Here is a 14,941-nt window from a genome sequence, read left to right on the forward strand (position 1 = left end):
ACCCAATCGTGGGAGAAGGAAAAGGCGAGGGGAAAATGTGACAGATGAAATATTTTGCAAAATGAGCTAATTACACGGCAGTCACCCAGGGAGATGAGATTAGCAGAAGAATATTTGATAAAAGGAGGCCTAGGTATGCAGATGAGTGGTGGGGAAAGGTCCGTGTCACATCACTGGGAGATTGTGGAGTGCACGTATATGTGCGTGCCTGCACACACACACACACACACACGTGCTCCTCCACCACCACTCCCTCTCCAACAAGCCTATCTTTGGGTGGGGCCTTTTGCTTGTGGTGGGTGTCCTGCATGTGAACATTCGAGACTCAGAGGGTCTCAGCCGTACTCCCCTACCCCAAGCTAATCTGCAGCCACAGTGGACTCTGTGGGACCTTCCCTCCCCACCCTCAGGGCCCCTGCATGCTGTTCCCTTTCTCAATGCTTTTCCCCGCCCTCTGACAGGCAGATTCCTCCATCCTTCCAGCCTCCGCCTCAGTGCTATGAATCCACACTTCAAGGTAACTGAGGTGCTTTTCCACATGCTCCCAAAGTGAGGTCAAGTGATGGGGATCTTTGCTGTGGACCAAGCCCCCTCCATGTAACAGCGATAACTCCATGGCACACGCATATCTATGAACTGATCAAGTCTCACCTTGGATGACCCTCTTGGCAGTCCTACCGGGTGGACTCTTACCACCCCATTTTACAGATAAGGAAACTGAGACTCCAGGATGGGAAATCACCAGCAAAGGCCATACAGCTGGTGCAGCGGCGCTGCACCTGAGACCTCACTTGGCCCTTCTGCCTCCTAACCCAGAAGCCGGCCTGGTCCATGCCTCGGAGGCCTCGGTCTCCTGGGTGAGTCACCCATGAAGACTCATTTCTGGAAAACCTACTGATGAAGTAGGTGGGGGTCTCATTCATAAGTAAATAGGGTTTAAAGATTCAGCTCTGCCATGTGGCCCAAGGATGAGGCCCCCCAAGTGGTGGAACAGCCTTGGTTAAAGGGCAGGGAACCTGAGTCCTCCCCAGGCTCAAGGCAAGTTGCTCCCCGTCTCTGGACCTCTGTTCCCCTGTCTGTCTGTGACAGGCAGCCCTCAGTACAAGCCACCAGCCGGAGGCTGCCCACCTCTGCCCCCACCCAGTGCTGTGGCTCCCCCACCCACCCACACCTGCATGGCTGACACGTGCACGTCAGCTGGCCTGGCTCAGGCCCCCTCGAGTCCTCTCCTGGAGTTCTGACCCCTTGCCTGGACCCCGTCTCACTGCCTGTCCATCCATCTGTCCATCTGCTGGACTGTTCAGGCCCCCTCTCCTCTTATATCTCTGGATCTGATGACTGGGAACCCAGGGAGGAGAGGGCTGGCACTGGGGCCCGGGAGGTCAAAGACCTTCTGCATAGAGGGCGGATAAGCCCCAAATCTAGCCTTCAAAGGCTTGGAGGCTGACTCTACCAGGGAGTCCTCCTGAGTCATGCCAAGGTGACACTGTGCCTGACCTGAGTCCAGTTTCCTGCCTAGGGCTGTCTTTGCTGCTTCCAGCCACTTGCCCAGCCCAGGTCGGGCAGTCCTGTGGGTGAATGGGTGAGGCATGGGAGCTGCCCCACTGGCCCATCTGCCCCAACCACCCAGGAAGGGGCTGGACCCCAGGGACCTGGGCAGCTGGTGGATAGGGCCTCGTACCCTGGCTATCTTGATAACTAGGCTCCAGCTGGTGTTGACACAGCAAACACGCTGCGACTCCCATTCGCCGAGGTACAGAGTGGGCAAACACCGGAAGGCTGGAACAAAGGGCCTGGCAACCGTGACCAGCCTCTCAAATAAGGGCCCCAGGGCCTGTGCCAGGAGGCAGGAAGCATCGAGCAGCCTGGACAGTGTGGCCCACAGAGGTGGGAGCTGGGGACGGGCTTTGGATGAGGTGTTAGGAGAGGGGGTAGAGCTGACATGAGGTCCTACAGCCTCGTGTTGGCCTACCAGCGGGGCGGGGTGAGGCTGAAGGAGCACAGGGTCAGTCTTGTCCACTGAGGTCCATCCCACTTCACATCGGCATGGTGCCCATGCTCAGCTGATGTCACCATGGCCTCGGCAAAAGCTCTGATGACAGATCTGTGAGGCTGCGCTTGTGGTTCTACTGGACAGGTAAGAAAACTGAGGCTCAGAGAGTGTGAACATTACCAAGGGTCTGGTGCCGCTCAAGGGGAGTGTGTGGGCTGCACATAGTGGAGGGTGAGGCCCTACATCTTGCTCACCTGTATCATGTGCCACATTCCACCTTCCTAATGGGGACTCTTGGTCAGAAGTTCTTTTGGGGGTAGTGTAAGGTCAGGACAACCCAGCATGTGGTCACTAGGTGAGGTCGCAGCTAGACTCCAAGCAACAGCACCCACATGGGGCACAGCCCATTCCTGCCTCTATCTCGAGGCCCACCTCCCAGTGCCTCCATGCACGTGCTCTGCGGAGCCAGCCAGAGGTGAAGCCCTCTGCCTCCACGTGTGGGCAGATGTCCAAACATGCCACGCACACACTCTTTCTACCTCTGGCCTTTGTACTCTGCTGTGCCCTCTGCCTTGGATCCTCTTCCTTCCTCTCCTCTGCCTGGCTGAGACTCCAGTAACACTCCTCTTTTCCGCCATCCCAATTCCCCTAGACCTGGTCAATATCCATGGGCTCACCACCCTGGATTCACACTTCGTGGCATGGGTCACACCCCTGTCACATTGAGCAGACGTATGCCTCAAAGGAGGTGCCCTGCAGGTGTCCCTGTCGCTGGTAACCTAGGCTGGCATGTATACACAGGAGGTGCTCAGCACTCAGTAAACAGAGGCTGAAGGAAGACCAGATATCCCATGACACGCTGAGGCAGGGTCGGCCCCACAGGCCCCTGCCCGGGGTCACTATGGTGCTGGGGGCTGGTCCAGCCTTCAGGTGTGGGCTTGGAGAAGACAGCTGAGGGGTCCACGAGGGACCTGAGGCCCTTCTCAGCACCCAGAGCCCCCCATGCCCTCCCCACCCGCACTCCCACAGTTCACTCTTCTTCAGACACCCACTGCTACAGACACTGCTCGCTGGGTATTCTGAGCCACAGAAAATGGGCTGAGAGAGGTGACTGGCTGCTCTGAGGACTGCTGGTGGTTTCAAAAGGGCCGTGTTTACAGATATGCAGTGACCACCCCAGAACTCAGGTGGTGGGCCCTTCCGCCTGCCTCTGTCACCTCCCCATCCTCTCTGCCCTCCAGTGGAAATAGTTATGCACAGGCTGCACTTTCCTGGCTCCCTTCCCAGCCCACAACCCTTGTCTCAGCAGATTCAGTCTGAGTCACTTCAGGGCTAGGCTAGGGCTCGTGCCTTCCTTCTTCCTTTTCTCCACCTTCGGAAACCCCCAGGCACTGCCCCTCTGCCAACCTTCCAAGGCTCAGCTCAAACACCACCTCCTCCCGGCTGTCTTCTTAGACTTGCCCTCCCACGTCAGCCGATCTGCACACCTTGTAGCTTGTTTTCCGTCCCCTCGAAGTCTGTCATCCTGGAGGGCCACTAGCCTGCCCTGCCTTAGACGCACACCACCTCCCCCAGCCCTCGTACACGAGGATTTCAGAACAAAGGGCCAGACGCTATTAAAACTCAATTAAATTTCTCACTTCTCTGATCCTGAATTAGACTGGCCTGTCCCTGTGGCACCTGCAGGCCCTTTTACTCTGCTTCCTAGCCTCTGTGCCCCCTCCCCCTTGCCAGCTAGGACCCCCGGGGAGGTGGGCAGAGTGGGAGAGGCTCCTCCCACAGTGCTGGCCTCTGGGGAACGAGTCCGGCAGATCAATCACCCTTGGTCCCAGGGTTCGTTTTCTCCATTTGGCCAATGGCCCACCGCCCTACCCCATGCCCTAGATTCCCCCTCCTGCGGTGGGCAGGGGGCAAGGGTGTTAAACAGGGAACAAATGGCAGTGAGTCCCAGCCTGCATGTGCCTCCAGCTGCCCTGACCAGCTGTTCTCCAGGGTTCCCCAGTAGAGCTCCTGCCCTTGCTTGTCTGGCAGACCCTCACCATTTCCCTTCCCAACCCTGGGCTTCTTCCTCTCTGCCCCAGTCAGCACAGCTCTCTTTCTCCATCCCTGGGAGCTAGGGAGGGGTAGGCACACTCGCTCAGGGGCCAGTGGAGCAGGGGGAACCACTACCCTGTCGCAGCCAGGCAGTGGTTGGGTTGGCATCACCACTGAGCCTCTGTTTCCTCATCTGTAAAATGGGAATTCTGCCCCACCGTGAGCGGAGAGAGGCACCACACCCAGGGTCGGGCTGGGGGCAGTGGAGAAGGTTTGCTGAATGACAGAGAGAGCAAGTAAACGACAGGGAGACTGAATGTTGCCCCCAGGGCATGCACCTGGCCTCATGAGCAGGGCACTGGGTAGGAGAGGCTCAGACACCCCGTCCTGGGGTGAGACCTGGGCCTGGGGTGCCTCGTTCATGCATCCCACAGGAGGTGGGCGCTGCTGGTCAGGGGACACAACATGCCTGATGAGCAGCAACAGTCAGCCTTGCCCTTCATCATGGGAGAGAACACAGCAGAGAAGCAGTGTGTGGGAGGGTGTGAGACCCTCAAGGACCCTCTGGCCCCCAGACCCTTCCTTCGGCCAGTGAATGTGAGGAGTGACCACAGCTCTTCTGACCCCTCCTGAGGCCCCTGGACTTTGCAGGAGGAGCAGGGAAAGGAGCCTGCACCATAGGGGTAATCCCAGGGACCAGGGAAGTCCAGCCAGAAAGAGGAGGGAATGACGGGGTTTCCCCGAGGATCCTTGGCCATTTCCCTAGCCACACCCCTCCCGCGCTGTCTCCCTCTGTTCCCAGGGAGGCCAGCTCCCTGTCCCGCTAGCTCAGCCTGGGCGCCTTCAAAAGGTCTGTGCGTTTTCAGCCACCCAGCAGGGATGCGGGTGGGGGCGGGCTCCCATATGTGCATCCACCAGCCTAGGAGAAGCCTCTTTGCCCAGGGCTCACGCTGGGCCCCAGGACCCTCGGGTGCACAGCAAGTAGACGTCGGTTCTTCATCCCTTCCACACCCAGGTGGCCCACCTCCTCCAAAGTGCTCCTTCTGACTCCCACTCCCGATTGGTTGCTCTTAGGCAGAGGTGTCCAAAGGCTCCCACACAGTGGCACCCGGTGGATGCCCATTCACTAACTCGACACTCCCTCATCCCCGGGGGCCCCAGCTGGCTCCCCTGGGTGGCAGTGGCACCTTGCCAGGAAGCGGCGGCGCTGTTTGGGTGAGGGGAGAATAATTAGCCGTAAACGTGGCAATCAGGGAGAAAAGGCTGCTTGGGCCCTCAGCGCCCACATGTGCGCCTAATTGGCTCCACGTGTCCGTGGCTCCTTTTAAGAGCAGGAAAAGTGGAAGGGTCAAGATCTCTTAATGGTCATAATGGAAGGGAGGCAGAAGCCGCTGCCAGCCCCACGTAAACACCTTTTAATTGCTCAGAGAAGGGTGGGCGGAGGCAGCCGCTGCTGCAGAATTCCCTGCCTGTGTGTCCACCACTCGTGTGCCTTTCAGAGCTTCCCTGGTCTGGAGTCAGACCTCAGAGGGTGACCTCCAGCCAGGACCCAGAGCCACAGCCCTAGCCTCTGTTCTGCAAATACTCAGGAGGCTCCGGCTCTGGGCCAGGCCTTGGCAGCAGGCGGTACCCCTGGCCCTGCTGCTTGTCCCAGGACCCCTCTGCTTGTCCAACCTCCATCCATGAATGTATCTGTGGACCCAGCTTTGATCTGGCCTTCAGCTGCCTCCAAGGGCGAACATTCCCCCTGCAATCCATGACGCCTCCTCCAGGCTGCCCCAAGCTCACTCTTTCCCCTCTGAACTGCACGGATCATGCTCCTGTTCCGGCTGCTCCATCCTGTCGGCATCTCTTCGAGGTCCCCAATGTCACCCTGCCTCTGAGGTTTCTATAATGACTGCAGCTCTCTGTTTCATCAGACCAGTGGTTTTCAACCAAACGGGACTTTGCCCCCAGAGGATGTCTGGCAACCCTTGGGGACATTTCTGGTTCTTGTAACTGGGGGAGTGATGTACACTGGCCTCTAGCAGGCAGAGGGTCAGGATGCTGCTTAACCACCTGCAATGCACAAGACAGCTCCCACAGCAAAGAATCATCCTGCTCAAAATGTCCATAGCACCAACACCAAGAAACCCTGTATGAGGTGAAGTCTGAGAAAGGAAGCAGTGAGTCAGGGGGAGCTGGCAGAACGCTGTCCCTCCTGACTATGGCAGGTGGTCTGCCCCACAGCCTCTGACCCCTTGGCTCCCTCCCTGGCTCATTCCTCCTGCTCCTCTGAACACCAAGCCCAAAGCGCAGTTCCTGAACAGACCCAGCCACTGCCAACAATGCATCAGTTTAATTGGGTTAAGTGGCCATTAGCGGCAAAAGCAGGGCGGCTCTGTGCGGAAGGGTTTTTAATTTTACTTTTTAAATGATGCTCGCTCCCCAGAGAGGCCACTGATGGTGGGAATGCTGCCCATTGGAACCCCTAGGACCAGAGCCATTGATGTACCTCCCCCCTGCCCCATCCCTCTGGGCATCACGGGGTTGAGCTAGGAGGGCTGCTCAGTGTCTTGTCTCCACTGCCCAAGGAAGACGTAGCGGGGGCAAGGCCTGGCCCAAGGTCATTAGGTCATCCCAGAGCTAGTCCCTGCCAGAGGGGACCCACCTGCTCTTCCCTTGGCCCTGTCCCCTTGTGGATAGCAAGCACCTGGCCACTAGCGGCAGCACAGAGGAGGGCAGTACTGGGATTTGGAGCCCGAGTACCTGAATCTATAGTCTAGTTTTGCTCTGAGATCTGGGGCCAGTGGTGTAACCTCTCTGGGGCTGCTTCCTCAAATGTAAGATGGGGATGTATGTATGTACATATGTGAAAGTCTCTCAGTTGTGTCTGACTCTTTGTGACCCCATGGATGGTAGCCCGCCAGGATCCTCTGTCTGTGGAATTTTCCAGGCAAGAATACCAGAGTAGGTTGCCATTTCCTTCTCCAGAAGATCTTCTCGACCTAGGGATCAAACCCTGGTCTCCCGCATTGCAGGCAGACTGACTAGTCCAAGCCACCAGGGAAGCCCAAAATGGGGATAGGAGGGGGTAACTCTGGGTTGCAGGGAGAATCTGCAGACATCTGAAGTGTTTCACTTATCTTAGACTGCGCACTTGGTAGACACTCAGAAAGAGGCCAGCAATTGTGGACAGAAATTATTTCTGCCTTTTTTAGGGGAAATGTCCTGAACTCTGATTCAACACTGAATCATCTGTGGACCACAGAGAAATACTGAAGCCTAGCCTCATCCCTACATAATCTACTATATGCGGTCTAGGGTGGGGCCTAGGCATCATGATTTAAAAGCCCTGCAGGTGACTCTAGTGTGACCACGGGGTTAAAAACGCTGCACGAAGGCAAAGATGCAAAAGCATGGGCTCTGGAAGGGTCTGAGCCCCCAGGACAATGAGGAGGAGCTGAAGGAACACAGGCTCGGGGTGGTGAGGGGATGGGAGGGCAGAGCTCAAGGGCCAAAGTCTCCAGGTCCTGGATCTCGGCCAGAAATTCACTGCCTCCAGCTTATTTGAGGTTGGAGGTGTAAAGGTGTCCCTGAGATCAGGCTTCTAGATGCCACACTGATGTCCCTTAACAGCCTGCTCTGGCATGGCTGCTCTGGCTCTGGGCTTCCATTCTCTAGGAACCACGCTCACTGAGCCACACTGCCCTTGGCCTTGACCCTGAGAGCAGCCTGGGATGCCCCACAGTGGGGTCACGTCTCACCTCCCATGGCCTCTCCACTGAGCTCCATAGCAGGGGTGCCCAGGATGGTGCTGAAGGTGACACAACCTTCAGAGACACTGTTTTCACTGTGGCCTTTATAAACGATGACTCCTGGAGCTGTGAAACCGGAAGTACTGGGCAGGGATGGTCTCATGTCCCCATTTTCCAGAGGGATAAACTAAGGCCTGGGATAGGATGAGACTGAGAGCTCCAAGAGGACAGGAATGGGGCCTTTCCTTCCTCACTGCACTCCCAGCATTGGCCTGGCACACAGTAGGCCTTTACTGAGTGCTGAAGAATGGACAGAGGAAGGAATACAACCAAGAGATGACCTTTCTGAGGAAGGGGCTCTGAGAGAGGTTCCATCTGGGAGGACAAGAGAGTCCTGACTCGGGTCCAGCTCTGCCTCCAATGTGCTATAAGAACTGAGGCACCTCCCTACCCCTCTTGGAACTCGAGACCCAAACAAAGCAGGCTCTGTCTCAGAAGACCCATCCCTAGAGGGCCCCTCCATGTCTCCTAAGCTGAGGCCCTAGCAGGTGTCCTGGGCTTCAGGAGGCTGCTTGCCTGGCATTGAGAAATCCCGACTTGGCCTGCTCTGCCTGACTCTTGGCTGGGAAAACCACCCTGTGCAGCTTGGAGAAACTTGTTACAAACAACTGACTGTCCCTGATTAGATGAGACAATGAACTTCCATCCTGCGTTGCTCAGTCCCCTCCTTTCGAGCCCCACATTAAAACTGCAGACCAGGGCAAGCAGATTTAAGTTGGATTCTTGGATGGGGTCCAGGGCGAGAGGGACAATGGAGTGTGGAGAGGTCCAGACTCCCAACATCCCTCTCTCCATATGCACTCAGGCTGCAAACACATGTGGGAAAGGAGAAAAGAGCCAGAGCTTGATTAAAAGCAAAATGAACAACAATGAAGAGCAAAGCTCATCTTGAACAACTAGGACCAAGGCAGGTAAAAGAGTCCTCTCCTTGCCCCAGAGATATAGACAGGAGTATCTTCTAGGTCTGGAGCAGGGGGTGTTGCAGTAGGAGGGGTTCATTGGCAAGGAGAGTGCTGGGCTCCATGCACACCTCTGGGCTAACGTGGGCACTGAGGGGCCTGGCTTAGGGTCAGAGAGACCTGGGTTCAAATCCTGGCTTGGCCATGTCCTGGCCTCACGCATGGCATGTCCGAATCTCAATGTCCCTCTCCCTCAGGGGCTGCTGTGAGATGACATGATGGACTCAGAGCATGGTGAGCACCTGATCAGTGAGTGCCTCTTCCCGTCGTTCCTCCCTGGAGAACCAGCATGCACCAGGCCATGGGCACCTGGGCTGGACTCGGTGGGAAGGAAGCAGACATCCACACTGTCTCTGGGGCAGCGTCTGGCATGTAGGGCATAGGGAGAGGCTGGGGATCAAGACCCCAGGCTTTGGGCTCCCCCACCCCCCAGCTGCGAAGGCTGCCTGCTTCTCCAGGAGTGGGGAAAGGAGCTGGGGGAGTGACTCCAACCCTGGGATGCTCAGAGGGGCCGGGCAGGGCCAGGCAGGGCTGGGCAGGGCTGGGCCCTGGGCTCCCTGTGTAGAGGGCAGGTGGGGTATCTGTTGTTACCACTGCTCAGCAACCCCTGCCAAAGTAACTGGTCCTAAAACCAGGGTGGGAAGCAGGTGTAAAGGGGGACGTGTCCCAAACTGTCAGATGGTTTCAGCGCAAGTTCAGGGCTTGTGGCCTGTGCTCTGTGCACTGGGCAGCTGGGGAGGGGGCAAGCTGCAAAGCAAGGAAGTCGAGGGCAAACAGGATCTGCAGTGAAGTGGGGAGAGAAGGACAAAGAGAGGAGAGAAAGGAGGGCAGAGTGTTCAGTTCTAGGCAGAAGGCACAGAGGTGGGCCGTGCTGTGCTGGCTGCATGAGGCAGGCAGACGGTTCCTACAACCAGGGGACACTGTCGCACCTCACAGGGGTGACTGTCCCAGCTGAAGGCTTGGCTCTGCCTCCTCACCATGACAGTCCACTTCCCCAACTGTCTCCCTGCCTGTGACTAGGAGAACCCCAAGGTCAGGCTGGGCCCACCTCTGGGCCCTCTGGGTCCACACTGGGTGGGATGCCCTCAGAGTCCCCCCAACTCTGGTCCTGGATGCCAGCCTTCCCCTAGTTCATGATCCCAAGTCACCTGGCACAGGCAGGGGATGCCAGGGGCACAGGAGGGCCCAGCTCCTGGAGAAGGGGTTCCTAGTTCCCTCCTAGGGCCTGGATGTGGTGGGGGTTTGGCTGCTTTGATTTGACCCTGCTCGGACCCTTGCTTATGTGGTCTTACTCATTAAAAAAAGACAGCTTTACTGAGATACTATAAAATTCACTCACATAAAATACACAATTCAGTGTTGGTTTTTTTTAGCCTTTCAGAGTTGTGCACTCATCACCACATTCTAATTTTAGAATATTTTCAGCATCCCCAAAAAGAAACCTTGTACCCATTAGCAGACACTCCCTGTCCCCTCCCTTCCAGCCCTAGGCAACTGCTAATGTAGTTTCCATTTCTATGCTTTTGCCTATTGTGGACATCTCACAGATACGGGATCACACAATAGGTGTTCCTTATGACAAGCTTCTTTCCCTCAATATAATGTTTTCATATTCATCCACGTTGTCCATCCACTTGTGTACCAGTATTTCATTCCTTTCTACTGGACTCTTCTCTGTGACACAGGCAGGCGCAGCAGCAGTTTGTGCCTCTGATCTGGGGGCAGCCTGGACCCCCTCCCTTCTTTCCTGCACAACCCACCCAGGGCACCCTGCAGCTCCAGGAGCCCTTTCCCACCTGCTCTCCCAGGGGTGGGTCGAGTACCAGTGTCTGCTGGCTTTGTAGATCTGGTTAGGGGGACCAGCAGGTCCTGTCACCTCGCAGGACCATGGTGTCTTGGAGCTGACAGGCACAAGCTCTCAGCAGAGGTGGGGACACTGAGGCTCAGAGGCAGGTGGAGAAGTCGTGGGCAGAACAGGAGCTCCAGCCTCCAACATCACATGGCTGTGGCCTTCTTTCTAAAGTGTTCAGGGGCCTCCACACTCCCTCTGCCTCAGAGTCTGCAGGCTACCTTCCCAGCCACTAACAGGTCGCCATCCTGGCCAGGGAGGATTCCCAGGTGGCTGAGTGGTAAAGAATCTGCCTGCCAATGCCGGAGACACAGGTTTGATCCCTGGGTTGGGAAGATCCACTGGAGAAGGGAATGGCAACCCACTCCAGTATTCTTGCCTGGAGAATCCCCTGGACAGAGGAAGCCTGGCAGGCTATGATCCACGGGATGGCAAACAGTCAGACACAACCAAGCACGCACGCGCACCCACACACATCCTGGCCAAGTGCTCACCCTTGGCACACTCATAAGGAGAGTGGAGGAACAGGAAGACCCCAGGCCCAACAGAGGCAGGACCGGGGCTGCCACTGTACCCATGCAGGGCCTCCGAGGCCCCGCGTCCGGGGCCTCCTCCACAGGAAAGCGTCCTGCTCCTGCCAGCAGCTGCCCACAGTCCATGTGGCACAACCTGCCAGGGATGGCCGGGCCTGGCTTCAGAGGGCCAGGAGGGCTGTGTGTTCACGGCAGGTCGGGACGGTGCCCTCGCGGTGCAGGCCACTCTGCTCTTCCCTCCACCCACACGACTGCACCTACCTTCAGGGCCTGCACCTTCCTGTCCAGCAGGCTCTCAATGTCCCCCGCCACCTTCTCCACCAGCTTCTGAGGCTCATTCTCCTGCACCTCAAACAGATTCCTGTTGTCCTTGTAGATCTGGAAGGAAGCAAAAGCCTGGGGTGAGGCCAGGGTGATTCCCCCACTCCTCAGACACGGTGTCCATACACCCTCGCGGCACAGTTCCCCACGGAATGGTCCTCGCCTCTACCCTGACCCCAGCTTCGGCCACTGACAGAGAACAGGGAGGCCTGGGGGTCCCGCCCAACCTCCGATAGACTTGGAAGAAGTTCAAAGCCATGGCTCCACTGGCGCTGCTTGTGTGAGTCTGGTGGGACGAGGCTGTCACTGCCTTCTCTGGGACTCAGGGTTCCCCATCCAGGGGCCACAAGCAGCACCTCCCTGACTGGCTCAGGCTTGCTAATAATAGTGAGGGGCAGGGTGCTGGATGGGAGGTGGGGTGCTGTGGGGAGATGGAGCCAATAGGCACACACTGTACCCCACATACCGACACGAAGGTGCTCTCACACCCATAAACCCACACACACATCACACACACACAGAGCCACCTCTCCACAAAGGCTCAGGCATCCATACCCCACTTTCGCTGGCACTTCCCCAAGGCGTTTGCCGAAACATTGTGGGAGCTCGGTGTGCCCCAAGGGGCTCCTCTGTCATTCTGGGCACTGAATATGGGGACAGGGAGCAGGGAAGAAAAGGCTTATGGGGGGAATGAATCTACTTCCCCTCTTCCTTGGTGGGGCTTGGCCTGTGTGCACACGCATGTGAGGGTGTAAATCTGAGTCAGCATCTGCGTGTGTGAATGTGTGCTATGGCTCAACACACACCCATCTGTGGGTACGAGCCAGAGTGTTGGGATGGGGTGGGGTTAGGGCCGCTAGATGAAGCCCGGGAGCTGTATGTGAACTGTGGAAGCAGGTTCCCGTGCCCATCTTTGTTCACGACAGGGGTCTTAGGTGTGTGCACGTGTGTGTGTGCGCGCGACTGTGCACTGCACACCCCTACATGTGCCTCTGAGCCTGAAGGAGCCCCCGTGTCCATCCAGGTGACCCCAGGAAATCTGTGCTGCAAACTGGCTCCTTCAGTACAAGGTCACGGGCTGGCCGCCACGACAGAACCGGGGTCCCCAGACTTGGCCATCGGGCTGTGCAGCAGCGGAGGGATGTGGAGAGACACAGAGAGGAGGCGAAGAGGAGGCGATAAGGAGGTGGGAGAGGCCGCTGATGAGAGACAGACAGGCGGGGGAGATAAAGTCGGGAGAGTGACAGGCAGAGTAGGCAGATAAAGGCCTCTGGCGTGTGACAAGGGGAGGAGGTGGGGGACCGGGCGCCTTCAGAGCCCCGGCCTCGCTGCCCAGCGGGCCCCTGGCAGTCCAAGGGTTAAAGCAGCGCTCAAAGCTGGCTCAGGCAGTCTCCTCCTCCCACCACCCCCATCCCTCCCGGCTTCTCTTTTCTTTTTGTCCTTCTCTTAGAACAAAATAATTTGTGGTGAAGTCGCTCCTTCCCACAGAGCCACGGCGATTACAGGGAGAGTCACAGGCCTGGCTGCACGGCCAGGCAGGAGGGAGGCCCCCAGTGGGCGCCAGGCAGGTTGTTTACGGGGCTCCCCGGGGCCTGCCTCAGGCCAGAAGCCCCCAGATGGAAGACAGTGGTGGAGGCAGAGGCCAAGCAGGGGTCAGAGCCGGCGGGGGGGGTGGGGTGCGGTCACTGAGAAATGCAGGGAGGCCAGAGCCCAGGGCCCACTGCGGGAGAAACTGAGGCTCAGAAATAGGAGAGGACAGGTCAAGGCCACACGACTGTGAGGGGCCAAGCCAGTCACCCGTCCTCCCTGACGTCTTCCCAGGTTTCAGGACATGAAAGATACACACCCTTTCCCAATCCTAAACCACTGCCCCCATGTGTGTTGGGGCAGCCCCACTGGCTGAAACTTCTGCTGAGTGCACCCCGGCCAGCTGGCGTCAGCAGGGGGCGCAGCCGCCTGGCTTCTCAGTGCAGGGGATGAAGTTCCCATATCTGACTCCCCGGTCAAGGTCATTCCCTGGCGTCCCACCTCTCCATGGTGGTGGGAGCCCTGGTATTGGAGGGTGGACCTTGCAGCCTCCTGACAGCTCTCCTCTGGGAAGCCGGGGGTCCCTCCCCTCTGGGTCTAGGATGCCCCTGGGCAACCTGATGTGGCGCTGAACCAGGGCACAGGAGCCGCAGAGAGAGTGAGTTTCCAGGTGGCAGGGTCACACCCAAAGACCGTGACAGCAGATGCAAGGGCTTGGAAGCAGGGACCCTGTTAGGAAACAGCCCATCTCAGTGTCCGATCTGTTAAATGAGAGAATGGCAGTCTTCCTTCACATGCTGATCAAGGACCAAAAGACTCACGCCGCGGAAAGCCTGTATTAATTTTTGCAGTGTTACTGCTATTGTTTACGATCACCAGAATTCTGCAGATGGAATCATAGTCCCATCCCTGCCCCTACTGTTCTGGCTAGGTCTGAATACTTAGGATCCAAAGCCTTCGGCTCCCACTGCTGGGCAGGCAGCCTTGGTCTCCCTGGGTCTGCCCACCTCCCATCCCGCCCTCCCTCCCAGGCCTCGTTGGACAGCACCCCTCCCATCAGTCAGCCTGCCTTTGTCTCCATCTTGGCCTCAGCCACGGTGGTGATAACAGGGGGGCCTAAACACAGGGACGCCTTGAACAGTATACAGCCATAGCCACCTCCCTTCCATCGCTCCCCAGACACTGGGTCTGTGTACAAAGGAACCACCAGCCAATGCGTGTGCCCAATTCCATGTTCAGGAGAAAAGCTCCAGGGCAAGCGTGACCTAGGTCTGACTCCTTCACCTCCTCCTGCAGGTGTGCCATCCTTTGGAGTTTGGGGCCACACCTGCCATGCTTTCTTCTTGGGTCTACCCAAAGATCCACCATGACATCCTTTCCCCCCCCTATTTTTTTCAGCCGTACCATGCAGTATGCAGGATCTTAGTTCCCTGACCAGGGATGGAACCGTGCCTCCTGCAGTGGGAGCGCGGTGTCTTAACAACCACTGGACCGCCAGGGAAGTCCCCAGCATGATGCCCTTCTGCTGGGTGCTGGTGCCACACCTCTGCTCACACTGTGTCTACCTCCCCTGCCTGCCTACCCACATCCTCCCTAGAGTGAGGGTAGGACAGTGGGCAAGAAGGAGTTTCTGGGGAGATGAGGGCACAATTCCAGAACTGCAGGGACTGGATGAGTTGAGCTCTAGCCAAGTCTGTCCCCCAATCCCAAATGAGCCTCTGAGAGGCAAGAGCCCTCCATCCTCCCATTCCAGGTGCCTCACCCCTCTCAATGTCCCCCTGAACCTGCTCCAGCTGTCCCCATCCCCTGGGCTGGGGCCCTGAGCTGAACCCTGTGTCCCAGAGATCCATGAGACACAGCCCAGCAGATGGTCCCACCCCAGGGGAGAGGTCATCCCCCCACCGATGCGGCCCAGGGAGCGCTTTCCA

At 57.6% G+C, this 14,941-nt stretch overlaps 1 protein-coding gene across 2 annotated transcripts in view; it reads right to left on the bottom strand.

Moving 5' to 3' along the window:
* The window catches only part of CACNA2D2 (calcium voltage-gated channel auxiliary subunit alpha2delta 2), a 112,769-nt gene that overhangs the window by 59,643 nt on the left and 38,185 nt on the right, over window positions 1-14,941 (bottom strand). For both annotated transcript variants that reach the window (XM_040247070.1, XM_040247069.1), the window contains exon 2: window positions 11,427-11,543. In XM_040247070.1, the coding sequence (XP_040103004.1) occupies window positions 11,427-11,543 (117 nt within the window). The remainder of the gene's footprint in view (window positions 1-11,426; window positions 11,544-14,941) is intronic.

The sequence above is a fragment of the Oryx dammah genome, unplaced genomic scaffold, assembly GCF_014754425.2.
Source record: "Oryx dammah isolate SB20612 unplaced genomic scaffold, SCBI_Odam_1.1 HiC_scaffold_9, whole genome shotgun sequence".
NCBI classification, from domain to species: Eukaryota; Metazoa; Chordata; class Mammalia; order Artiodactyla; family Bovidae; genus Oryx; species Oryx dammah.